Source organism: Meleagris gallopavo, chromosome 23 (genome assembly GCF_905368555.1).
Source record: "Meleagris gallopavo chromosome 23, MGAL_WU_HG_1.1, whole genome shotgun sequence".
Lineage (NCBI taxonomy): Eukaryota > Metazoa > Chordata > Aves > Galliformes > Phasianidae > Meleagris > Meleagris gallopavo.
In genome coordinates, this window is record NC_139426.1 from 2,381,482 (window position 1) to 2,409,263 (window position 27,782).

The 27,782-nt window shown below is 47.4% G+C and overlaps 1 protein-coding gene across 1 annotated transcript in view; it reads left to right on the plus strand.

Moving 5' to 3' along the window:
* Positions 1–314: 314 nt before the first annotated feature.
* Positions 315–27,782, plus strand: part of ACAP3 (ArfGAP with coiled-coil, ankyrin repeat and PH domains 3) — a 74,900-nt gene continuing 47,432 nt past the window's right edge. Inside the window, exon 1 of the mRNA XM_085242367.1 lies at positions 315–475. Within this exon, the coding sequence (XP_085098493.1) occupies positions 429–475 (47 nt within the window). The 5' untranslated portion in view covers positions 315–428. The remainder of the gene's footprint in view (positions 476–27,782) is intronic.

The following is a 27,782-nucleotide window of genomic DNA, read 5'->3' on the forward strand; positions in this document are numbered from 1 at the left end:
GCCTGGGCTTGGGCATCACCAGAGATGAGGCACCACGCCGCTGTGGGCAGCAGTGCCAGGGCCTCACTGCTCTCTCAGTAAACAATTTCTTCCTAACATCCAACCTAAATCTTCCCTCTTTCAGTTTAGAACCATTCCCTATCGCTATCAAACCACTCACAAAGGTGCTTTATCAGTTCCCGTCGACTAACTAGAAGGCGCAATGAGGTCTCAAAGCCTTCTGCGGGAAAACCGGGGGCACTCTCATTCTGTAATAACTGGGGGCATCTGCAGTTGAGCTCCCCGCCCCGTGCCTCCAGCCGGTCCCTGCCCTGCCCTGCCCGCCGGGCGGTGGTGGGGGCGGGCGCAGTGCCGTGCCGTGCCGTGCCGCGCCTCGCTGCGCCGCCGCCGGGCGCTGCGCTTCCTCCGCTGAGCTCCGAACCGCGAGGATGACGGTGGAGTTTGAGGAGTGCATCAAGGATTCGCCCCGGTTCCGGTAAGCGCCGAGACCCCCCTCTGATAATAATAATAATAATAGTAGTAATAATAATAATAATAATAATAATAATAATAAAGCGGAAGGGCTGCGTGGATAGGGGGAGAGGGAAGCAGCTACCGGCCCCGTGCGGTGGGGATGCGGTGCCGGCAGCCCGCTCAAGTTCGGCTCAAGGCTCATCCCAACCCGCTCCATAGCACGGGGGAACCGGCATCGTCTCCCGGAGCTGCTGGATGTGCTGCCACCGCTCCTGAAGCCCGTGTTCAGAAACACGGCGTTTTCCACTCGCTCGCATCGCCGTCTCTCGGAGGGTGGATTCTTTTTTTATTTAGCAGTCTTGAAGGAATCCGAGCTCTGATAACAAAGACTCAGTCTTGGCTGTGCTGCGTTGAAATCGGGCCGCCTGAGCGCTGCTCGGGGCTGGTGAGGAGTCCCAGAGCCCGGTGCAGATGCTCGTTGTGCCCGCAGCACCACGGCTGGGTGTCCGGGTGCTGTGGGATGTCCTGGTGCTCGAATGGAAAGATCGGAGCTTCCACAGCTGGCGATCGCCTGCTGCATTCACACTGTGCTTGGATGGGGACAGAAGGAAGCAGACAATAGCCTGCAGGAGCAAGTTGGTTGGAAATTCATGCTGGGGGACGGTTACCAAGGGGCTCTCCATCCCAGCAGGCATTTCTCATTGCTCCTCAAACGTTTTTGTTTATTAAATGGGATACTTTGCATTTTCCCCCACGTGTGTTTGGAAGGATTTTCTCGGAATAGAAGCTTGGTACAAAAGGCTGCAGTGGTCTGCTGTTGTGGCTGCTCTGAACGGTTGTCATTCTGTGTGTGCATTCATGTGGCTGTGTACAGCTGCAGGAAACGTAAAAACCCAGGGCGAGTGCACCCTGTGGGTGCTGCAGCCCAGGTCTGGGGATCCCCAGGGCTGTTGGGGGGGTCCTCCTCCGCACCTTGCAGCTGTAATTGCACGGTGAGATCCTGCTCTTACTTGTCTCAGGGCTGTTTCTGGATTGGCATGGGCAGCACCCCGTGAGACGATGGGCTGCTCCTATTTGCGTGCCTGGAATCACAGGAGTTTTTTATCAGGAAAAGTTAGATATGAAGGCAGGCGTGCAGAGGGTCTGAACCTCCATCCTTAAACCTCTGCTCCCTCAGTATCAGTTAGAATTTATTCTTTCTTTATTTTTTTTTTTAACTGTCATTTTATCCTATGGTGCTGCTGAGCATGTGAACTGCTCTGTGGCATCCATCCAGAGCAGTGACCTCACTGTCCAGATGTCTCCTTCCACATGGCAGTGACCCTTTTTCCCCCAGTGACGTCAAGATTGATGGAGATGTTTATTTATTTATTTTGCCTTTGGTGTGCGTGGGCTCCGGGCCAAGTTTCTTAGTATGCAGGCAGCATCATTCTGCTCTGTCTGCTCCATCTGTAAAAACAAAACAGCCCTCAGAGTACTGTGTTGGACCTTTATCAAAAGCCAGTTATTTAAGCAGGGAATTATGAACTATTTCCCCAATGGCTAGACGTAGTCTAGAGCAAGAGATTGGGTGAGAGAAGTAAGCCTGGATGATTCAGGAGGGCCGATATGTATATGTAAGGGGAATTTGTGACAAAGTACTGACATTTGCAGGCTTGTGGTGAAACCAAAACTGAATGCTGTGTCATAAGTTCAACGGTGAGGCGTGGAGAGAATCAAATCGTTTTCCGTCTGATGTACAGACGGAGAGAAACTAAAAACAATTGCATAAAGGCACGCTGTATCAGGCATCCCATAATAAGGCAACCAAACTAGTCTACTTTAGCAATCAAATCCAATTACATGCCAAAGCTCTTCGAATCAATACTGAATATGCAGTCAATCCATCATTGCTTCCTACTTCATAGGGCCCAGTTGCTGACCCTTTTTCCCCTCCTTTTGATTTTCATTACTTAAATACATTCCGATCTCTAGGCTGGCAGATAAACCTTATTTCTGTTGGGCATCTTGTAGAGACATGTATCTTCTGCTTCAGAAAACAAATGCTAATTACCTTGTAAGACCAGTTTTAGCACATTTGAATGCAACCCCAGTGGATGTTGTGGCTTTCATCTCCCTCCCTGCCATGGGAGCCTCCTGTTGGGCCAGCAGCAGCCTGGGAAATCTAGGAACATATTTCTGCTGGTCCTACTCAGTGATCTCCAGGTGCACTTGGCACCAAGGAACAGATGGGGACATCATCAACTATCTTGGGTGTGGGGGAGCAATCAGGAGGACAAGGGTAGAGGAGGAACAAGTTGCTGGGGCTGGTTGCAGAACTTTGTGAGCCATAGAAAACCCCAAATGCCTCTGTGGTAATTCCCACGAGGGAGGGGAATAAGCGGTTATTTCCTTAACTAGCACTGCTGTTGCTCTTAACTAACCTCGTTAATCAGGCTGTGAGCTCAGGGTTCCCAGCAGGTCGAGCCACCTGTGATGCTTGTAGCTCTCCTACCAAGGGAAACTCAGGCATGGAACTGCAGCTCCAAGAGAGATGCAATAAAGCAGTTGTCATCTGCCAGAGGAAAAGGAAGTGAAAAGACAAGGACGTTCAGGAAGTATTTTCTCCCACAACAGTAGAGTGTTTCAAACAGAATGGCAAGGAATAAAAACACTCAGCTCCAACTGATCTTGCTAAGTCTGGTAACAGATTGAATTAGACAAGTTTAAAGCGTGCATAACCACTTTAGATGAGTCCGTGCTGCTTGAGCATTGAGCATGTGTTAGAGAGGGCTCTGAAGAAAGATGTTCAGTGCCTTGTGTGACTTTTGGCTATTGTCAACTGGCACTGCACACAGTTGGCATGCAGACTGATGTAAACCAAACTTATTAGCTTAAGTTACTTGAAAGCAAATGTAAATTTTACCCAGAATGGCAAAAGCAAAACTCTTCGTTTGTTTAACTAAACCCATTTAACAAAAAGAGCACATGCATTGATTTGAAGTTGTTTTTGGTTACACAAGGCTTCTTATGTAAGCAGGATCATTGCTACTGATGGTGGTTACAGGAAGATATGCCCACACAGAGAGCTTCTCTTTGAATCAGTGCCTAATGAGTACCATTACCATCACTTGCTGGTTTAGTTGCACGAGTGAGAAGATGTTATCACAAAAGCAGCACGATGCTATCTGTATCAATCATAATTCCTGCCTTTATTTATTCTATTTCTCATCTCTTTATCACTGCACTTCTAAAGTCACAGGAGCTGAGGTATGTGACGGAGGAGTCAAAGCAGAGATGTCACAGTGAGTTTCTTCCTCTCACCCCAGCTGTGAGATGCTCTCCATGCCTCAGCAATCCATCCTGTCCATCCAGTTCCGAGATACCTGTACCTTTCTCAGGTGCTTCACACATGCACTGAGGCTTCCTTTCCTCTCCTGGTTCACAGCCTCCCCTACTCAGCATCATTCTGAAGTGAGCCCAAGGCTAATGCAGGGCCAGATCAGGCAGGTTGGACTTGGGCATGTTTTATGGTGGGGTCCATCCCCAAGCTAGCATGGTGGCTTGTCCCTCCACGTGTGATTTTTGTCACCATATGTGCTTGTGCCATACCAAGGCCGTGGCTATGACAGCACCACCCAAAGAGGTCTTCTGTGCTGCATTTCAGCTGCTCTTGTGTCAGGCTTACAGCAGATCATAGCAGGACCCTCATGTGGTGCAGGCTTTTTTGCTCTGTGGGTGTGTCAACGGTTTACGGGCTGGTTCGGCCCGGTTCCGTGACTAGAAGGGCGGAGGGATCCGCGGATCCGCGCCCCCGGAAAAAAAGAAAATAAGGGACCCCGAAATAATTGAAAACAGTGGCAACAATCTGAGGTAAAACAAAGTAATTTACTAAATATGGTATCAACAGAATTTTGTAAGGAGAGAGAATGTGAAATTGATAGTGGATCGGCCTTACCACAACGCTGAGATGAGAAGCGCAGGCAGAGAAGCGCAGGCGAGAAGCGCAGGCAGAGAAGCGCAAGCGAAGCAGCGCAGGCAGAGAAGCGCAAGCGAAGCAGCGCAGGCAAAGAAGAGAGCATCAGGTGACCTTGCCGGGAGTTATATCTCCTCGCTGACCGCAAAGCCCCCTGGGGAAACGTAGCTGCTCTTCTCCGCTGGACAGGCACCCGGAACTTGAGCATCAGCAGTCAAACCCCCAGTGCATTGCATGATGTTATGATGTGGAATACCGATAATGAAAAATCATGAAACCATGACATTCCACCCCTTATTCCACATCACTACATCATGCTTAATATATACAAACAAAATATAAACACACGCACTAGGAATTACTGACTGCACTCCCTCAACATCAAGTTCCCTTGCGGTACACATTGAACATCCCCGTTTTCCTGCATCACCCACCAAGTGGACCCAGGTCCCTGGGCAAAAACAGTTCCACGAAGAGGTTTGTCCTTCTCAGAGGCTGGAATAACCCAAACTGCCTTTCCCAACATATTCTTTACATGTACAACAGGGACTTTATCTCCCTCTACGGTATGTAGGGAGCTGGACTGGGTTGGACCACCACGATTGATAGATCCTCTGGTATTGACTAACCAGGTGGCTTCTGCCAAATGCTTCTCCCAGTGCTTAAATGTACCGCCTCCCATTGCTTTCAGCATAGTTTTTAACAACCCATTGTATCGTTCAATCTTACCTGAGGCCGGTGCATGGTAGGGAATATGGTAAATCCACTCAATACCATGACCTTTAGCCCAGGTACCTACAAGAGAATTTTTAAAATGAGTCCCATTATCTGACTCAATTCTTTCTGGGGTACCATGTCGCCACAGGACTTGTGTCTCAAGACCTAGTATGGTATTTCGGGCGGTAGCGTGGGGTACTGCATAGGTTTCAAGCCACCCAGTTGTTGCCTCCACCATGGTGAGCACATAACGCTTACCATTACGAGATCGTGGCAAGGTGATATAATCAACCTGCCATGCCTCCCCATATTTGTACTTTTGCCATCGCCCTTCCTCCCAGAGAGGTTTCATTCTCTTGGCTTGTTTAATTGTGGCACACGTGTCACAGTCGTGAATGATTTGCGCAATAGCATCCATAGTTAAATCCACCCCTCGGTCTCTAGCCCACTTATATGTCGCATCTCTCCCTTGATGGCCTGAGGTCTCATGGGCCCATCGGGCTAGAAATAATTCACCCTTGTTCTGCCAGTCCAGATCTGTTTGGGCCACCTCAATTCTGGCAGCTCTGTCTACCTGATGGTTATTTTGCTGCTCTTCAGTAGCCCTATTCTTGGGCACATGGGCATCTACGTGACGCACCTTTATAACCATATTCTTTATTCGGGCAGCAATATCTTTCCACAGGTCAGCAGCCCAAATAGGTTTACCCTTTCTTTGCCAGTTGTTTTGCTCCCACTGCTGTAACCACCCCCATAGAGCATTTGCCACCATCCACGAGTCAGTGTAAACATAAAGCATTGGCCACCTCTCCCGTTCAGCAACATCCAAGGCCAGTTGGACAGCCTTTACCTCTGCAAATTGGCTCGATTCTCCTTTTCCTTCAGTGGCCTCTGCAACTTGTCGTGTGGGGCTCCACACAGCGGCTCTCCATCTACGGTGTTTCCCCACAATACAACACGATCCATCTGTGAATAGGGCATATGTCTTCTCATTTTCGGGTAGTTCATTATATGGTGGGGCCTCTTTAGCACGTGATATCTCTTCTGCTGGCGGTGTTCCAAACTTTTTGCCTTCAGGCCAGTCCATGATCACCTCTAGGATTCCTGGACGGTTGAGATTCCCCATCCGCGCTCGCTGCGTAATCAGCGCAATCCACTTACTCCAAGTGGCATCAGTAGCATGATGGGTGGAGGGACCCTTTCCCTTGAACATCCAGTTCAGCACTGGCAGTCGAGGTGCCAGAAGGAGCTGTGTTTCTGTACCGATTACTTCGGAAGCAGCCCGAACCCCCTCATACGCGGCTAAGATCTCCTTCTCAGTTGGAGTGTAGCACTCTTCAGACCCTCTGTACGCCCGACTCCAGAATCCCAGGGGTCGGCCTCGGGTCTCTCCTGAGGCTCTTTGCCACAAACTCCAAGTGGGACCTTTCTCTCCAGCAGCAGTGTAGAGGATGTTCTTCGCATCCTGTTCCATCCGTACTGGCCCCAGGGCCACGGCACGGGCTATCTCTTGTTTAATCTGCTCAAAAGCCTGCTGCTGCTCAGGACCCCACATAAAATCATTCTTCTTCCGTGTCACCTGATAAAGGGGGCTTACAATGAGGCTGTAGTTTGGAACATGCATTCTCCAAAAACCCACTACACCCAGGAACGATTGTGTCTCTTTCTTATTAGTGGGTGGAGACATGGCACTGATTTTGTTGATCACATCTGTTGGGATGTGACGACGGCCATCTTGCCACTTTATACCTAGGAACTGAATTTCCTGGGCAGGCCCTTTCACTTTGCTTCGCTTAATAGCGAAACCAGCACGCAGAAGGATCTGGATTATTTGCTCTCCTTTCTCAAAAACTTCCTTTGCTGTGTTGCCCCACACGATGATGTCATCAATATACTGTAAGTGCTCAGGAGCACCTCCCTGTTCCAGTGCAGCTTGGATCAACCCATGGCAAATGGTTGGGCTATGTTTCCACCCCTGGGGCAAACGATTCCAGGTATACTGAATGCCCCTCCAGGTGAAAGCAAACTGTGGCCTAGATTCTTTGGTCAAAGGAATGGAGAAAAAGGCGTTAGCAATATCAATGGTGGCGTACCATTTGGCTGCCTTTGACTCCAATTCATATTGGAGTTCTAACATATCTGGCACAGCAGCACTCAATGGGGGTGTGACTTCATTCAGGCCACGGTAGTCCACCGTCAGCCTCCATTCTCCACTGGCTTTACGCACTGGCCATATGGGGCTGTTAAAAGGTGAGTGAGTCTTGCTAATCACTCCCTGATTCTCTAGTTGGTGAATCAGCTTCTGAATGGGGAGCAAGGAATCCCTGTTGGTGCGGTACTGCCGTCTGTGCACCGTTTTTGTAGCAATCGGTACTTGTTGCTCTTTCACTCGTAGCAACCCCACGGCAGATGGATCTTCTGACAGGCCAGGCAAAATAGACAACTGCTTAACACCTTCTGTGTCTACAGCAGCTATTCCAAAGGCCCATCGATACCCTTTGGGATCCTTAAAATATCCCCTTCTGAGGTAATCAATACCAAGTATGCATGGAGCCCCTGGGCCAGTCACAATAGGGTGTTTTTGCCAGTCTTTACCAGTGAGGCTGATTTCGGCCTCCAACATAGTTAGCTCTTGGGAACCTCCAGTCACCCCATGAATATAAATTGATTTTGTCCCTTGGTGACTCGAGGGCATTAGAGTGCACTGTGCACCAGTATCCACCAGGGCCTTATATTTTCGTGATTCTGATGTGCCAGGCCATCTAATCCACACAGTCCAATAAACTCTATTATCCCTTTCCCCCCCTGGCTGGGGGCAGGGCCCCTCTATTTGTTACCTTCACTGTCTGCAGCAACTGGAGCAATCACCTTTTTAGAGAAGTTCACCTTGGTGGTTGATTTGTCTTGTAACTCTCTTACCCGTGCTTGAAGTACAGGAGTAGGTTGTTTATGCCACTCCTTCATATCTTCTCCATGGTCACGTAGGTAATGCCACAAGGCAAAACGTGATGTGGTCTTACTGTTGTCACTTGCTCGAGCAGGAGAACGTCTTCTTTTGATAGCTGAGACATTAGATGCCACCGGCTGGGAGGAAATCAAGTTGATCAGCCCCTCCAATAGGCTGTTTTGGGGATTCTGGTCCCCATTTGATGTATCCGTTACCTCCATGGATTTATCAGCTTCAGGCACGGTTGATAGTTTGTCTATTATATCTTCTTGTTTGTTTTCCATTCTGTCCAGCTTTTCAGCTACCTTTGTAATGGCTGAAACACAAGCTCGCAGAGGGCTTAAATGTAACTCAAAGTCTTGAAGTTTATTAACCAATTCACTTATAAGGGGTCTTCTTTCCCCTCTGCCATACATTGCTGCAAATGTGCTGGCGTACCTTTCTGGTGCGGTCTTTGTGAATGTACGCCACATGTTTGGTGTACACCTGACTCTCTCGGGATCATGCTCTTGGTCTGGCTCGTCAGGAATGAAATCGGGGCTATGTAGCATTTCCACCACAGCATATTCTCTTAAATAACAGATGCCTTCTTCCATATCAGCCCATTTCTTTTTCTCAGGCATCAGATCATCTTTGAAGGGGTATCTTTCTTTTACAGCTAACAACATCCGCTTCCAGAGGGTAAAGGCCTGGTTCTGGCATGTACTAATACCTCTGTCAATGGCTGAGTCCCTAGCAACGCCACCCAGTTGGCGAGCTTCTCTACTATCCAGCCACACACTGTTGGCCCCATTGTCCCAACATCGAAGTAACCAAGTGGCAATAGGCTCATTTGGGTGACGTGAAAAGTCTTTTCTCAGACTTCGAATTTCATTCATTTTCAGAGATCGATCAACAATGGTAACGATATCTTGCTCACCTCTTACTCTTTCGGGACTTCTTGTTGCCCTCATTGGCGCCGGTGACCGTGGTCTTACTGAGGGCCCCTCCCCTGGACTTAGGGGTGCTTCTTGTGGATCTTGGAGCCACTCCTCTGGACCTCTCTCCTCTTCTTTCTTCTCTTCTAACTGAGTCGAGATTCGTTTCATTTTCCGTCCTCTTACAGGGGCAAGTGACATCAATTGTGGTGCTTCCTGTAGTTGATCAGGTTGGTCAGTTCCAATGCTCTCATCCTCCAGTTCAGCTCGGAGCCTGTCTCGTTCGATTATGAGAGTATCTAGCTCAGATTGGAGGGTGTCTTGTTGAGATTGAAGACTGTTGAGTTTGGATTGCAGGGAGTCTCTCTCAATTCGGAGGGCATCTCTCTCAGATTGGAGGCTGTTTCTCTCGACCAGGAGACTCTCTCGCTCTTTTTGCACTGTTTCCCTGAGACTCTCCTTTTCAATTTCACAAACTCTCTCCCTCTCCAGGATAGTATTGAATAAGGCCCGGTAAGCATTAGCCAGGCCCCAAACAATTTGGGCCTCCTCAGATCTTCCTGAGCCACGACATTCCTGTCTCAAATATCTGTTTAAATTTTCAGGGTCTTTCAGGTGTTCTGGAGTAAAGTTCCATGACACCGAAGATTTCCATCTCTCTAAAGTCTCACCCAGGCCTCTCCACATTCCCTGCCACTCAGTATTTACTGGTTTTGGGGCAGACTTCCTCAAAATATAATAAATACTAATAATAAGAGAAATGGTGAGCAGTACATTCACGGAGATTAATAACGTGATCAGGTGAGCATTGAAAATCCGCATAAAGAATTCAAAGGAGAGGCTGGAAACCTGCTTAAAAATCCCCAACCCTGTAAAATTAGCAGCTCCCTCTGGAATGGTATGCCACATAATATGCAGATGCCACATAGTTATTTCCATCCATGTTTTCAATTGGCTATATATACCTATTGCTCCATAGAGCAAAGTGGTGAACTTAATTAAGGCCCAGTATGTTTTTAGCATTAAGAAAGAAGAGACAGTGGCATGCAGCCCCTTAAAAGGCAGTTTCAGTAGAGAAAGCATTTTTTCTCTTTTTTTTTCTTTTACAGAAACAAGATAGCAAGGCTCAAAGTTTACAAATATCCTAGAGTATTGGCCGTCCGCCTGGACTTTTCAAGGTCACGCTTTCAGACAGTACTGGTGAAACAGATAAACTTTCCCAATGAAGCTGTCTGAGAGCGGAGAGAGAGATTTGTTCAAAAAGCTAAAAAGCAACTGTTGCCCGCATTCTCCACCAAGAATGTCAACGGTTTACGGGCTGGTTCGGCCCGGTTCCGTGACTAGAAGGGCGGGGGGATCCGCGGATCCGCGCCCCCGGAAAAAAAGAAAATAAGGGACCCCGAAATAATTGAAAACAGTGGCAACAATCTGAGGTAAAACAAAGTAATTTACTAAATATGGTATCAACAGAATTTTGTAAGGAGAGAGAATGTGAAATTGATAGTGGATCGGCCTTACCACAACGCTGAGATGAGAAGCGCAGGCAGAGAAGCGCAGGCGAGAAGCGCAGGCAGAGAAGCGCAAGCGAAGCAGCGCAGGCAGAGAAGCGCAAGCGAAGCAGCGCAGGCAAAGAAGAGAGCATCAGGTGACCTTGCCGGGAGTTATATCTCCTCGCTGACCGCAAAGCCCCCTGGGGAAACGTAGCTGCTCTTCTCCGCTGGACAGGCACCCGGAACTTGAGCATCAGCAGTCAAACCCCCAGTGCATTGCATGATGTTATGATGTGGAATACCGATAATGAAAAATCATGAAACCATGACAGGGTGGTAACACAGAAGCATATGGAATGAGCATTCCTGTCATCAAAGGTGCCACGGGAATCCTGAAATATGATTCTATGATTCTAAGTGCTTAGGAAAAGCTGCAGTCCAGCTTGTGTTACCATGGGCACATCTGAAGGTATTTCTTCAATGGAAGTCAAGGAAAATCCCCTGGTATTAGAGACTGCCTGGGTGAGAACTCAACTGAGATCTCTGGCTTGGCACTGATGGTGGTATTTGATGCCAAATTTTTTGGCAAGTGGTTTCCTGAGTAATTTTGAACTGTGAACTGCATGAGCAGAGTGTCCCAAAGAGCCGGGGATCTGAAGCTAAAGCCCCACAAAGCCATCTCCACGCTCCAAGTCAGTAAGGGACTTTTTGTTGTGGTTGCCAAGACAAAACTGGCCAGATGTAGAAGCTGTGAGTTTGCAGTGGATGGTATTTAACTCAGATATGCAATCTCTCAGGCTGCTTGTGAGAGAGAGAGCTCTTAAGTTCCATGATGTGGCACACTGACAGGGGTAATTTTGTTGTTTCGTAATTTGGCCAATTGACTTTGTTACCATAATAATGCTCTTGTAGCATACTTTGTTGTCTAACTGCATGTACCTTGTAAGAACGTTTGCAAACTGAAGTGTTTCTGGTTGTCTGACAGATCAGTATGGGAGTTCAGCAGCTGCTCCTCTCCATGTCCTTTGCTTGCTGGAATGTACATGCCTCCATGGAGATGGAAGTCACCTCTGCAGGCATTTATAGACTTCTGACATGTTTCCCTCTCCCTCACACTCTGGTTGCCTTGAGATAAGTGTAAGGAAAAGTATTTTCAGTCCTAATGAATTAGCTGGGGGTGAGCTCTGGCTCAACTGCGTGTGAGACTGGATTGTGTTTCCTCAGAGCCTTCCAGAGGGCAACCACAAGGAACCCTAGGCCTTGTCCTTTTGGGAAGGCCAAAAGCCACTGAGAAAGCCTAGATCAGGGTTTTGCAAGTTGCTAGTTGTAGCTGTAACAAGGAATGTAAGAGGGTTGCAAGTTAGTTGACGGAGCTTGCTAAAAGGAGAAAACACAAAAGAGCAATAAGCCTGTGGTAGAAGAGGATAATTAGACCCAGAGAGATGCTGATGCTGGCTTTTCTGCACTATTGAAATGCTCTGTGGAAGAGTCAGCCATTTGCCTTGGGCTGCGCCACATGCTTTGGAAATGGTGCTTTGCTGGTTGTCCTGGTTCCATGTGGTGTACTTGGATCCCTGTCCTGGTCCTCAAAGGACTGCTGCTGGGCCAAGTGAGCACATTATCTGTGTCACCAGGGTCATGGCCACCATCAGCCCTGTGCTTTTGCACTGTCGACAGGGCACTGCAGCTTTGAGCTATAATCACTGGATAAGGAATAAAACGCTGTCTTATCTGCTAATGCACTGATCAAGACACTATAAATTCTACTACAACTCTTCAGTTAGTTATATCCATGCTGGGGTATCTTGCAAGTCTGTTTCTTCACTTAGACACACAGTGTCTTCTGATTTGTGGGGTGCATATTCTAGTCAACATCTCTACTGTTTCCCATCTGTTGTCAAGACAAACTTGCTGAAATGGCCATCCCCTTAAAGCCTCAACTCTGAGCCTCCTAACTGCCCTGTCTCTTTAAAACTTGGTTTCATAACACTGAAATTTCAGCTAAAGTATTAATTTTTTGCAGCAGGAAAGCCAGTGCAACCATGAGGTTTTCTGGCTTCCTAAGCACTGGCTTTGCTGCAAAAAGCAGGCAACTGCTTGTTTTGTACCTCTGGTTATTCAGGATAAAGAAAAGAGCAGACCTCCAGTCCATGTTTGGTTGAATTTTGGGGACAGGTCATCATGTTTCCTTGGAGCCAAGAGTGCTTGCTGGCTTGTGGTTCATCACTGTCAGGTGATCAGGTCTGTATTCTGATTTCAGACACTAACAGTGATTCCTGGCTGCTGTTTCTCAAGTGTTTGCTACGCACACAACTCCACCCTTAACAAATGTGCTGCTTGTCTTCTGTAAAGCTTGCTTTAAAAAGGGGGGTGGACGGAAGGGAAGTAAAAAGAAAGGTAAAAGAGAAGGCAGATTCAGCTCTGTGCTAACACAATGCAGTGCAGACTTTTCCTGTGTGGAAAGGAAGAGGAAGCAAGAGCAGAATTTGCTTCCTCTTTGACCAGCAATTGCAGATTGGAGAGGGAGGAGCAGGCATCCTGGCCAGCACAGAAAGTTGGGATTTGTGCCTGCCAGGAGCTTTCTAATTGCTTCTTCCTCTTCTCTGAGGCACTGTTGAGTCTGCCCTGTTAAGATCTTGGAAGGAAAGCATGGAACTGGAGCTACAGCGCTGTCTGTGTGTTGGAGCTCTAAGGAGCTTGGTGTCCCAGGCCAAGGGGTTGGAGGCCGTGGCTGCACGCAGCCCTGGGAGTTGTGTGTACCTTCTAGGCTGCATGGAGATGCATTGCATCCCTACCCAAGAGGACAGAGAGCAGAGCCGGGTTCCTGGATAGTTATTCCTGTGCAAAGAGTCATCTTGTTTGTTTCTGAACCTGAAAGCTGCCTGGAACCGATAACCCCAAACCTATTTTGCAATGGCTGCAAGGGAGGTGCTGAGTGGTGGAACAACTGGCTCTGCCACTCATCCCATGTGTATGCACAGAGCCTGGGCGTGCATGCATCTGCCCTGACAAACCAGGTGAGACAGCAGCAGCACAGGTCTCAGAAGCAGTGAGTAAGCAACACGTGTTGCTGCAGGAGCTCATTGCTGCTCTGAGCCGCTGCTCCCCAGAGGAGAAAATAAGGCCACAGGTAATGGCCCTACTCAAGCCTCGTGGCAAAACGTTCCACTCTTTTCGCTCAGTGGGATGCGTGTTTAAGTTTACTGGTGAAGGTTTGTTTTAAAACAGTGCACCTAAGGATTCTGTTGTTTTTGCACGTTGCTGTCTCCTTTTGCAAGGAAAGGAATTCAGCTTAGAGCTTGATTTATAGGAAGGGAGAAAGGACCAGGAAAGAAGCAATGGAAAGGTTGTGTGTGTTCTCAACAGCTCATGTCAACCCACTGGACACAAGGCCAGCCAGCCCCAGTAAGATCCATTTACAGCAGTGTGCCCACACACGTATTGCATTCTTGTCTTGCTTTTGTTATCTACAAAGCAGTTCACTTTGCTTATATGTGAGGTCTCTTTAGGGGGCAGAGAGCATTCTGTTGCTCTGATTGAGTTAAGCATCACTTATTTCTGGGGAATAACACACACAGACAGTGACTGGGAGTGGAAATAGACTGGATATAGCATGGGCCGTGTGGTAGGGAATGGCTCAAAAGCAGTAGATTCATTACAGTGGATTAAAGCAGTGATGTCAGAATTCATGGGTGGCACATCACAGAGTGAAGTGCTCATTCATTCCTTAAATAAGCAGAAAGTGGCACAGCCTAAACAGATTATATAATATCAGAGAGGGAGATAATCCCTCCCCTGCATACCCAGTCTGCTTCATCACACTGCAGCGAGGCTTAATGGTTTCCATACTGTTCATTAATAGAAACAGCGTGCATGAACACGTGTGTGAATGTATATGTGCACATGCAGCAATTCCAGGGGCTGGATACATCTGTCTTTTGATAAGGAAAGAAGGTATCTTATGGGAATAAAATGTATGACCTACACGCACATGCATTCAGATCCACACAGATACAAATACATAACTTGCAGTCCTTTCTCAGCATCCGAGCAGCTGTGCCAGTCTTTATTTAACACAGCAGACTGACATGTGGCTCTGTCTCCTGAATCTCCCAGCGTCGGGCTGACAATACAGTATGCAGCATGGGGACATTTACAGATATATATAGCTGCTGTAAAGCGGATCTCCATGAGCACAGGGAGCAGCTGAAGGAGATGTATCAGTTCTCCCAAGACAAAGCAAGGTTAGGTTTTGCAAGTACATGGACTTGTGGCTTGACCTGAGGCTGTTTTTTGCTCATACCAGCTTATGAGAAGAATACCAGCTTAACATCACCACGATCCCACTGCATTCACAGTGTTGTGGTGATGCTGGAGTCTCAGTAACTACTTGGAGAACAAGGCAATTTGAGCCTGACAGTTGTTCTTGCTCCATTCCAGCATCAGTGAAACAATGCTGTTTCCCACAGCTTGCTTTCTTCCCAGAATATCACCCCCTTTGTCCTCTCTGCTAAACCCAGTTTTTGGCAGGAAGGCTGAATTTGTCCCCACCCTGTAAACCTCACCCCAGGATGTAGGAAATGGCCACAAAGATAGCACTGACATAGCAGGAGGCCCCTACCCCTTTCCTGTCCCATTCCCCTTCCCACACCCTTCCCTGCTTTCCCTGCTTGCAGGCTTGCCCTTCAGATGGGGCACTTGCATTTGCAGGTAAGCTGCTATCTGAGGGCTGGAGGATGAGGAGGCAGCAAGCTGGCATTTAGTAAGACTGCTGCCTTCAGTGCTCTATGAGCAAAATGAAAGAGGTTCAGCTGGATGGAGTTAAGGAGTTTGGAGTAATGGAAGTCTCTGACTCATCTGAACTCGGAGATAATGCAGGAACCTATGGGCCAATGGCAGGCTGGTTGACAGGACCGCACAGCTCCAAGCTGATAGATCCTATATGTTGATGGGTGGGAAGTGACTTCTCTCAGAATTCAAACTGCTATTGCCTCTGGGCTCATCCTTAATCTTTCATTACTTGTGTTTGCTGCAGTTATTCCTGGTTTAATATTGCAGCCTGGGTTAGAGGCACCTGAGCAGTCAGGACATACGGAGGTGGAGGGAAAGAAAACATTAAACTTTGCACGAGGAGGTTAATGGTGAGTGTTTTGCATTTCATAATGGCACTGGAATTGTCTGCAGTGAAGTAAACTCTGGTGTTTTCCTGGTTGATAACACAGGTGGTACCATTTTTCCTCAAGACAGTGGGAAAAGTGTACTTCCATGTGATACAGAGCATAGGTGCAGGCTTGCAGACGAAAGGAAAAGATGTTGTATTTCAGTGCAGAAAGCAGAGCATCCCATGATAGAGCAGAAAGAAGATTTAAAACATAAACTGCAAAAGTGACAGTAAAATAGCAGTCCCTGTTTGGTACAGTGGAAATAGGAGTTATCTGCAAAGGTGCCTGATCTCTCCCCATAATTACTGTGCTCTATGCTTCTCTTTTACCTGCACTTCTGAACTCTGTGGGATGAGGTGTGCAAGATGCCAAGAAATCAAGAAGAGCTCGAGGTTTCCAGCTGGTTTAACCACAGTGGGAAAGGATGGAGGATGCATACGTGGGAGTCCCACAGGGTTGCACACTGTTGTTCTGACCCTTGACTTAGTGCTTCAGTTCTTTTTCTGCTGCTGAGGCTTGGGTACTACAATGCCAACTTTGTTCCCCCTTGCTTGGACGACATCAGCCAGCACAGAGAACCTATTAATTTTTGCTCCAAGCAGCACTGGTTCCTATTTCCTGCCCAGTAATTCCCTCCACCCCCAGCATTTTGGCTTTTTGTGTGGGCTTGGGAATTTCCTCCTTGACCCAAGGCGCACCATCTCATCTCCAGAGCATGGCCCAAGACAACATTAGGGACGACCAGCACAGCAAGGTTCTTTCTACAGGATGATTTACTAGCTGAAGTGTGCTGGACATGTGATTGTCCATCATATGGGGCAACAGAGAGCAGATAAGCGATCTGTAGCTGCTAAAAGTTATGCTATCAAGAGACATTTGGCAAATCTTCGGGGTGCAGCCAAGGGTGAGGGCCCTTCTGTGCTGCCCCAGTCGGTCAGTACTTCCAGCACTGCTGCAGCCAGAGGGCAAGACCTCGCTGCGTTTGGCAGGCAGCAGCACAGGAAAAGCCTTTCAGACAAGAGACAAAAGGAGCAGAGAGGTTGGGGAGCTCCATCGCGAGCCAAGGCCCAGGGGGGGAAGGGAGGGGAAGAAACAAGGAGTTTTCAGTGCTGAAAGATGCCTGCTGGAGGAGAGTGGTTTGAGCTAAACTGTGGATGAGGGGAAGTCTCAACAAAGCCTTCTGGATCTCCTCCAGTGCTGTTGGTAAATGGATGCTGCTGGGTTCACTTAGGGGGAAGAAAGAATTGTTTGATACTAGTTTATTGATAAATCCATTTTGCTTTTAAAAGAAAGCTAACACTCTAAGTAGAGGCATGCCCACGTAATGTTTCTTTTTTCAGCTAAGAAAAGAATATTCCTCTATGTGGTCAGGAATGTGCTTTGTAGTTTCCATTTTGCTGCTGCAAAACCTTAATCCGTTTAATTGAGTCTTGCAGCTGTGTCATCTTCTGCAAAACAAGTATTCAGATCAGAAAGGAAGGTAAAGATCCATTCAGTTAGACAATACAAATTATTAGCTATCAGCGTGAATAGTGCTTGCTCTGATGAGCAAGAATAACAAAGCTTCAAAACAAAGCCCATCTGGTAGCTGCCACCTAGCAATTTCCATCTCCAGATTCTGCTGTGGCTGGGGTATTTCTCATTACATGCATGCATGTTGAGGACTCTTCAATGGCTAAGAATAAGGAAGGATGCTGGAGAGTGAGTTTGGAGTGGCCACTGAAAAAGCACTATTCCTGTTCTTGGCCACCTCTTACACACAGCTTTGCAGTCCTAATCGTCCTCGGGGTTTGCACCTGTCATGCACGGTGGAAACTGGCCAAGGAGTGCTCAGCTCCTTTGAAAACGAACAGAATGTTGTAGTGAGAGCTTAATGTAGTTTGGATGCCTTGCTTGGAAATGAAAGTTGGCAAATTGTGCAATAGAATCTGCTGGGTCTGAGCTGGAAGTCATTTTTTGGTTTGTCATTATAAGAGAGTGAGAGGAACGTGCTTACCTGTTTTGATGCATAGCTTCCTTTGTAACCTACACAGGTTTGGGATGGAAGTGTGCAGTAATTAAGTTATTGAGCTGCCATGGCAGCCAGATGTTCTCTCCTCCTGAACATGTCATCGTTAGTTGCTTTGCTAATTCATCAGCACCAGCGCACATGGCTGCTCTGTGGAACATTCCACGTGGAGAACCCATCACTGAAATGACTTCTGATGAACTGAACCATGGGCAGCAATAGGAAACAGTTTGCTGCGATGTCTGTCAGGATTTTCTCCCCCAGGACTGTAATGGTGAGTGGTGGAAAGTAAACTTCTGCCTGCATGGCATTTCCTCTGTCTTGTGTATCCCATTCTCAACTGCAGGCCAGCTAGGGTCGGACAGTGAGCATCCAGATGCTGAAGGTGCTGTCTCCTTGAACATTTGGCTGTGGGTTACAAAAGAGAAGCTGAGGGGGAAACATGTTATGAGATACATTACATAAGGAGTGCATTAAAGGAGCTAAGGGAAGATTTCATCTTTAAGCCATTAAATCCTAGAGTAATTTAGATTGGAAGAGACCTCTGGAGGTCACCTAATCTAATGCCCTTCTCAGAGCAGGTCCAACCAGATCGTGTTGCTTAGTGCCTTGATTTTAGAGGAGCTCAGACTGTAGCTGCTAGAGAGCAGGGAGGGAGAATTCGCTGAATGGAAGACTGTTCAGTAAACGCAAATACCTCACTGCATTTTAATAGGCCTTTATATCATTTGAACATAAATGAGAATACTAGAAGAAGCCTGTAATTATGTAAATATAGCATAGTGCATAGAAACCATATCTCTTGAAGAGAGTTGTCAGTTTTTGCTAAACATTAATGTACTAATTTGGAGTCAGCGGAGCACCACGCAACCGAAGCATGAAGTTGTATTCATCTTGCTTCAAAACTGTCTAAACATACACCTCCAGCCACTCTGCTGAGGGAGAGGAGCCATAAACTGACATTTAGCATGTTTCAGACAAAGAATGGCATATTTCTGTAGCTGTGCAGAGCACAATGTGCAAAACATTATGAGCACTATTACCTAAACTGAAGCTTGGCTATGTTCAGGCACTGAACCTCTTTGCCCATGAGAAGACACACTGGAAGCTCTTCTAGGGTTTGTGTTTCCACACCTAGCCAAACAGAACACCAAATAAACCACAAAACCATCTTGCATAAATGTAAATCCAAGGAAGGCTTCAGCAACAGAAGGCTGGCAACAGAACTGCAGTAAAACAAGGCAGTCATCATTTTGCTTGCATGTTAGCATGTCAGTGATTGGATTCAGTGCTTTGTGTTGGGTAATGACACGCTGCCATTCTTTAACGTCCTGATTAAACAGATCCACACCACTGAATAGCTGTACTGTGAAGTAATTAAGGTACAATTTCTCCCTTTTTTTTTTTTTTTTAATAAATGAAGACACAGATTGAAAGACAGTTTACAATGCTTATTCAGCATGAGCAAATCACATTAATGGGAACAACTGTTTATACTAGTGGGACTAAATGTGTTATCCTCAGGTCCTTTACAGCCTGCCCAAGTTCATGGAGAGCCACACTGCATCAAGTCATCCCATTTTCCACCCTAGAATGAAGCCATTCTCTGCTATAGTTGCACTGAACATAGCAGTGCATGAAGGGTCACAGCTTAGTATTGTTTAAATGTGATGTTACCAGAAAACTACATGGAAGATTGTACAAGTTAAGTGAGGGCTCAGCTCTGACTCTCTGCTGTGTTTATTTGGGAGTAAGATTTATGTTCAGCAGGAAGCAAAATCAGGAATTTGGGATGCTGAGACTGCATGGTTTTCAAGTGCAGGACTGGATAGAACTTGAAGGGAACTGTCGCTGTCTGTGCTTCCCATCTGGCTCTGATGGGAACTGCTGCCTGGTGCTGCCTGCTCCCACATCCCCCAGCACCCAGACACCGAGTTCTGTTCACCTACCAGTGGAAAGAGAACTGAGCAATGCGGTTTCTACGTCTTAATGTATTTTATCTGCTTGGAGGTTCTTGTAGCACTCAAAAACTGTGCTGAGACCACCTGCTTTCACCTGCAGAGCAGGGAGCTGATGGCACGTGCTGGCTGTGTGAGTGTGCTCTTTGCAAAGTGCTAATATCCAAACCCCATCCTGCAGTCCCTCCCTGCACTGCCTGTCAGGACTCAGAGGAGCATGGAGCTGAGCCGGTTGGCTGCTTGTAGTCCTTCAGCAGCAAAGGAGACCAAGCTGATAGCTCTGATGACAAGTTCAAGTGTTTAAGCAGACGATGGGCTCAAAAAAGAAAAATATTTTTTTTCAGTGAAGCCTTTGGAAAAAAACCAGAAACAAATGAGAATGAAGAAGGAGGGACATGAAGACCCTGCATCTCATCATCATTTGGGCTTTACTTACATCAGCAGAGCTTCTGCTTCCTCACCTCTGTTTTTTACTGCAGAAAACTCTCTCTTGCTTTCTGGAGCAAAAAGCATTGGCGTGACCTTTCACATCTGCATCATGCTCATTGCCATCTGCAGAGAGATTTTAGTCAAGATTAGAAATACAGCTTATTCCATTATCCTGGAACAAAAATAGGAGACTCGAGCCACTAAAAACAGCTCTTCTATTGCCATTTTCTCCATTAAGCAATTGGTACTGTTTATCCCAAAGACACGAGGTTTAATGATGAGCAAAATCCCCTCTACACTCCTTAGTTCACACAAGTGGCAGAAAATGAATTGCTATTTACAAAACATTGCATGAACCTCAGATAAGGTAAGAAAAGCAATTCAGTTCGAGTTGTGGCTTAAATGAGTGGCTTGTATAAGGTGTTTTCATCTGTTTTTTTCTCACTTATCCAAGACCCAGCTTACATCTCAGTCTGAGCCAGCAGTTTCCCCAGGGAGAGGATCTGCAGGGCTCATGTTGTGCATGCAGGCTGCTCTATGGTACACCAAAAAGGAATGATCTTGTGTATAGCAGGGGCTGGGGATCTGAGAGCAGAATGGCTGTGAGGAAACAGTTAAAAAGAACAGGTAGCAGAAAGCATTGCTGCTCCAGCGAGCAGAAGTAGATCAGACTGGAGCACAGAATTAGCATCACACTTACTATAAATAGATTTATCTGGGCCAGAGGAAATCTCGGCCATTTTGACCAGAACCACGAGTCACCTTTAAATGAAGCAAATCCTCCTGCTAAGAGATGCTTCAGCCTGATCCACAACCGAGGGCTGGTGGGAAGAAAGCAGAGCAGGTCCTATCACAGTGCCAGGGACACCTTCCATGCCATTCACTTCTCATGACCTGGCTGCAGACCAGGTTGATGGCACTGAGGATGCAGAGCTGTAGCAGTCTCCCTGCAAAGCTAAACTGAACCGACCGCAGCTTCCTGTGTTGTCCAAACTCCCAGCCAGCTGAGAGCTGCCCAGGGTGACATTTGGTTTAACCCTCTCCTGCTAAATGTTGTCTTTTAAATTATTGTTATTTGATTACAGAAGAGGCAAGGGAGGGGTTGGAAAGAAATGAAGAATACAGATGTATGTATACGTGTGTATTCTCTGAAAGAAGGGAAGAGCTTTAGGTGCCATGACCCAAAATTTCCCCCCAGTCTCATGCCTTGGAACAAGACCTCTCCCAGCCAGGTGGAGCTGTGAGTTAACGCTCACTTTGTGGCTGCTTTGACAGGTTCCCCTCTCCCTTTCCCCAGCCCCACAGCCCATCCTGGTGTTTGTCCTTTTGCAAGTTCTTTCTGGATGTTATGCTTTTCTTCTGATTTATGGTTTCCTGTGGGCTCGGAGGAATGTGAGGCAGAAGCAGCGTTCTGCTTTGTCACTTCTGAGCAGAAAGGGAAACGGAGATTAGCAGCAACAGCTCTCGGGTTTTGTGGAGGTTTGCAGACTGACAACAAAGCTTCCAGGAGGAGCAGAGCTGCCCTGTGATGGGGCAGGGGCTGGCTGCCTTGCGTGGACGCGGGGAGCGCACAGAGCTGGCTGGAATCATTGCAATGTTTGAAAAAAAGCCATTGTCCCCACTGAGCAAGAGCACAGACCCAGGTCTATGCTATCAAACACAAAGAGCAGCCATCTATTTCTCACTCCAGATGATTTTTATTTTAGATAGTCTGAACGTGCAGAAACCCTCCACAGAATAGAGCAAAGGCCTCAGTTAAGACTTGGCAAGCAAGCAATGTGAACCTTCCCTTCTGCAGCAGATCTGAGAATAAACTGCTCACTGCACAAAGGGAGCCTTAGAAATGTGAAGATAAAGAACACAGAAACCAGGATACTGAGTGTTATTACTGCATATCCTCTAGGAACATGTGGTGTTTTTGTAGTGCATTTGGATCATCCCAGTGTCTGGGGTGGAGACGAAGCCCTCTTAGAGTGTGAGCTGGGAGATGGGGTGAGTTGGGATGTGATGGGCTGGGATACAAACTGCCCGGTTAGAGCCCATAGGTTCAGAGCTGGGATGAAGGCTGAATGGAGTTGGTTGGTTGGTTGGTGTGTCACAGTCACCAGGTTTCAGGAGGTTTCTCTCTGTTGTTTTCCAAGTCAGGCTTGTGTGATCTCAGTGATTGAGAATCCGGGGCTGTGGCTTGGCCTTGACTCAGCCTCAAATGAAAGCCAGGCACTCCTCCCCATGTGAACTCCATCTCCTTGGCCTGTTTCTGGCCACAGAACCCTACATTCCCCCCATTGTGCCTCTCCATCTGTCAGACCTGTTGTGTTCTCCCTGCCTTTTGGGCTGGTGTGGGGAATGCTTCCAAATGGTGATCCTGGTAGGCTGCTCAACAAGCTGTCTTCGGGTCAGGGTCTTTGAACACAGCCTTCTGCTATCACAGGCCACAAACTCTTCCCTTGCTGCCATTCTCCATGCAAAGTACAGCCCTGAAGCTGTGGCTGTTGGAACAGCATCCTTGACCTGGCAGATGGTTGGCTAACCATCACTATTGGATACCTGTGATGGCTGGTTAGTGCTACAGGTGGGACTGACAGTTCTTCCCATCATTTCTCATGTTGTCTCACATTCTTTCTTAAAGACCAAAATCCAGATGTACTAAGCACAATGTAGACAGGGAATGGGTTTCTTCCCAGCATTGCCTGAACCATTTCCCCATGCTGTGTGTACGTGCTTATTGTTGGGTCCATTACATACCAGGCTTAAGAACATCTGGCTTTCTTCCCAAATTCCAGTCTGGTGGCAGTGCATACGACTTCCAACTTGCTTTTGTTGATTATCTTTCATTTTTTTAACAGAGATTTGAGGTATATTTCTCCGGCAGGCAGTGCAGACTACTGAGAGATTAGGAGGATCAATTCTGTTTTTGGCTTTTGTGTTGACCTCATTGGGTCACGTTACTTCTCCCATGCCTCACTTCCCTTCCCTTGCTATTTTCCTGCCTTATCTGCTTAAACTCACTGGAGGTGTGACAGTCTCTTTCTGTAAGATTGTATAATTTCAGGTTCATAGGGGTCTCAGTAAGGAATGCAGTTGCTACAGCAATGCCAACATCAGCATCCTTTTCTTACCTCACTTTTCAGTGGGTGTGTCATCTGTGTGTATTTTGTAAGCATTAACTAGTAGCCAAAACGAGTGCAGAAAAACGTAGCCCTTGGCTTGACTAGTCATGTAAAGATATTAATAACCACAAACACAAAGGAAATGATTAAGGAATAGGCAGTGCTCCTAATTGAATGCTTCTTCCCCATTCATGGGAGGAAGGGTGTGAAATGTTTCTTATGCTTGCCAGCTCTTATTACAGGAATCAGTCATTAGCCCCATTTGTGCGACAAGTTAGTCTGCAGAGCCCTGCCAACTCACAGGGCAGAGCTGGACTTTCTTTAGGGCCATGTGAGGAGCTAGGAGTGCAGGTTTGCAGGAGTTTCTGCCATTTTTTCCCCCCAATTTTTAATTTCAGAAACAAAAAGGGCTGAAAATTTGATCAAAGGCTCTGCCATTGCAGCTTACAGTGTGCTGTGTTAACTCTTGGCCCTACTGATGGCATAAAGCAATCTGACCGTGCTGTCCTTTGATGTGTGATCTCTCCTATGCAGCTCTGAGCAGGAGAACCTCTTTTCCAGGGAAAGGAAGCAGTTGTTAGCACACCAGTGATGTCCAGTGCTTTTCTGAAGGTTCTGCAGCCTTTCCTGGCAGCTTAGAACTTCTCTGAATGATCCAGACCATGCAAATAAAGGCTAACAGAGTTCTTCCTACAGTCCTTTGCCAGATAGGGATGTCAAAGGTGGCTAGATCTGGAGGATTTTGCACTGAAGGAGAGTAAAACCTTCTGCCAATGCGGTGCAGAGCATCATATCTCACTGGTTGTCCTTTCAGAAGTGTATCTGTAGAGGTGGAAGGGATGCACCTGGCTGCAGCAAATGACTTTCGGCTTTTGGTCATGTCAACCTGTCTGACACAAAGGTCAGTGTGTTTGAAGAACGTGAGAAGTTAAACCAAATGAAACAGCATTGGACCGAAGGAGAACATGTTAAAATTTGCACTGGTATATCGGTGTAACTCCCACGGGTTTCTGCAGTGGTAATTAAACACCAGGCCAGATGTTGGTTGTGGAAATGTGCTGAATGTATGCTTTGGGCTTGTACAAATGAGAGCATTTAGGCTGGTGGGGGTGGAAGTGAATGTCCGAAAAGAGAGGCAGAACATTCACAAAAAACAAGTCTCATTCAGTCCTGAGTTTGCTTTGTGATTTCCTTGTGAATCGGGGAAGAAAAAGAGAGTGGGAGGAGGGGAGAGAAAAGATATTCAGAATCCAGTCCAAAAGCAACCCCACACCCCCAGGCAATATCTCTTATTTAAGACATTTGTTTCTTCTGGCACTGGGAGGAAACCTTTCCAGACATTGTCCTCTGAGAACTGTTCAGTATTTGCAGTTAAAAGGGCAGTGTGTGTGTAAATATGTATGTGCTGAGAAGGGGAAGGAAGAAAAAATAACTGTTATTGTAACACAAAGGACAGATTTTTACTTTCTGGACCTATGAGTTCACACTGAGCCACGTAAAAGATTTCATTTCGTGGTACAGTTTGTGATCTGCAGGGCTTTAATTGCATGGAGCACCTCCAGCTCATCCCTGTGATCGACTTCTCTGGAGATGGTGAGGGTTCAGTTATTACTGCCTTGGGACTGTGTGTGTATTCCCAAGTCTCCAGAACACTGGATAAGAAGTACAGTTGTTTTCTTATCTGTCTTCAAGCATCAGTAACAACATCTCTTCCTGTTCTACGAGGAGAGGCCAAGCAAATTTCTTAATCTCTGCTGCACTTTGACCTGGAGAAGGAGGGCTGAGCTGCTAGTGTAGAAATTATTTGCCTTGCAAAGCCTGCTGGCTGAAAGCTGTTCTTAGGTGCCAGCTTGGAAGACATCCAGCAAGTACCTCGAGTCTGCCAGCCCGTGCATTGTGTTCGTGCAGAGACCGTTGCAGTTATGGGGAGACTGAGCTAATCCAATTGTTCTGAGCACCAGGATGGAGGAGGTTGTGATGATGCAGCCTGGGCATGTTTTCCAGCAAAGCATGGCACTGGTAAGATCGCAGTGCCACGGGGATGGTGTGCTTCTGCTTCTTGGTAGCTCCTTGTCAAGGCTGGGGGCTATTCTGGAAGAGAGGCTTTCCTGTTGCTTTTAATGGCATGCGTGGTCTTACAAATTAGTCAAAAGGCTTTACTGGCCTTTAAATTCAGCGTGCTATAATGTATTGAGCAAAGGCCCATTAGTGGGGTGTAAAGATGGAGGGCTGGGGCACAACTTGCTTTAGCAGATGTAAAAGGAAGCTGATCAATTAATACAAAGGCACCTAAGAATGACATGCTGCCCATTGCCCTGGGATCTGTGGCACAGCTTGTTTTAACCTGTGCTGTGCGTGCAAACCGCTCTGTAGGATTATTTTGGAGGCTGCACTAATTAAGGGATTATCCAGTGAAAGTGGTAGATCTCCCTCTGCCTTAGATAACCGAACACTGCTCCTTCTGGAACCAAGATGGAGATTCAAGGGCTGCCAGAAACTCATGAGTGTTTTTTCCCAGATTGGTGTTGTTCTGAAGAATGACGTCCTCAGGATCAAAGCAGCTCCTTCCCTCCGGAGCTACAGAAACATTTGGCAGCAGCAGGTGTTGCCAAGGTGGAATCCATGGACGGGATCAGCACGGTGTGCTTTGAGGCTGAGGATGCTCAGCTCTGCCCTGCTCCCACCCCACGTGGCGGCCGTTCGTGTGAGATGTCAGTGAGCTGGAGCTGCTCTTGGCGTGACTGCCTGAGAGCTACTGGCTCAGTGATGCAAGTCAGGCCAGATGGTCCCAACCAGCCCTGCTGCTGGCAGGCTGCGAATCTGTGAATTCCCACTTTATTTTGCCATCAATTTTGATGATAATGTTTCTGCTAGCAGCTTTCATCAGTTCTCTAGCGGCGCAGCACTTCTCCACCCACAGAAAGGTTGGGGCAGCGGGGCCGTAAGCGATTCAGCCCTTCTGAGGCACCACTGAAATGCCTTCAGCACCTTGAGGGCTCCCAAAAAGCTGGTCATGACTGGGCATGGGATGGGGACATCTAGCCAAGCAGGGAGAGCTGGGGACAGCCAGCCCTGCGGAACAGCTCCAGTGCAGGGCACACAGCAGGGCTGCTGTGGCAGAGACCATAAGAGGAGGCCTTGTCTCCACAGCCTCGGGTGGGTTGGGGATGCACTGTCAGGCAGTGCAGGATGGTGCCGTGCCTGCAGAATGGGCCCTGTGTGCTCCTCTGCTCTGTGCTGCTGGAACAAGGGCTGGAGTGTGTGTGGGCATTCGGGGGGATATTTGTCACTGCCACTGCACTGAAGGGACACCTGCCATTGGCATTTTCCAAAGTTGGCATTTGTCTGAGTGCCTTTCCTGCCACAGTCCCTCTTTCTCTCTCAGTTGGCACTTCAGAGGCTGCTGAAGGACAAGGAGGCTTCAGAGCAAGGCCAGGTGCACAACCAGCTTATGGCGTGGAGCAGGAGGGGAGCAGGGAGCGAGGCCTGAGCCAGGACAGCCTCATGGCTGGCTGTCCGGAACCGGAGGGTGCACATGCCTGGAAACAGCAGAGATTCCTATCAGCTGGGATTCCACCCACGAGAGGCCCAAAGCCCTTCTCTCCTCTTCTCTTGCCCTCCCCCTGGCTCGCCTACCCTTACGGTCATTTTCCAAGTTTCAAGCACACAGGCTCAGCATCTCCAGCCAGATTGCGTGTGTGTGCATGCAGTTATGCATGTGTGCGGAGAATGGTTATTTCAGGGTGAAAGATTGCTCTGCAGCAATAACCATGGTAGACTAAACAAAATCTTGCACACATCTGCAGCCCAGCCACTTCTGGTTCCAGGCAGGAGCTCATGCAGTGTAGCAGCATCCACCTCACATCTGCCAGTAGTGCTCTTTTTTTTCCCCCAAAACAGTTTTTCTATGGAATTCCAATGACTGGTAGGCCCTGAGTCTGCCTGCCATCCCAGACATCAGAAAGTTTTTTTCCATGGCCTTATGTTATGGATGTCACATAGATTGGTGACGAGGTACACAGCCTTCATTTTAATGGTCTAATTGATCACTAGTCTCACGGGCTAAATTCACTTCTGTGCCACAGCACTCATTTCATTGAGCATTAATTTGTGATATTTAATATTTGTGAAGTTGTAGTTTCCGGTGTCGTGTGATTGCACGGGATTCAAAGAGATAGGATTGTCACAGAGCAATGCATTTCCACAGACAAGGACATATGTGGTGTCCTTGCAGTTGGCAATGCCTGGAATGAAAGAGATGCAGTGGTGATGCAGTCCTCCAAAATACTTTGCCTTTAGTTTCCTGCCTGGCTTTCCTCTCTTTTCATTTGTATAAAAGCATAGTAAACATATTTCTATTTAGAGGAGTTTGGCAACCTGCAGCCTGACCTACTGTGACCTGGAAAACAACCCTTTTCCTCACTTTGTCCAGGCCTGGAATGCTCAGCTATGATGGAGACACTTGCTTAGCGCCTGATGTTTCTGTTGAGCATTGGTTTGTTGATGTGCACAACTCCTGTGCCCTGCACCAAGTGCTCTTTGCTAAGCAATTCAGATGGAGCCAGCCTACAAAAACTGTGCATACTGCACATACCTGGCTTAGCAAGAGGCACTCCAGGTCTTTCATCACACGTGT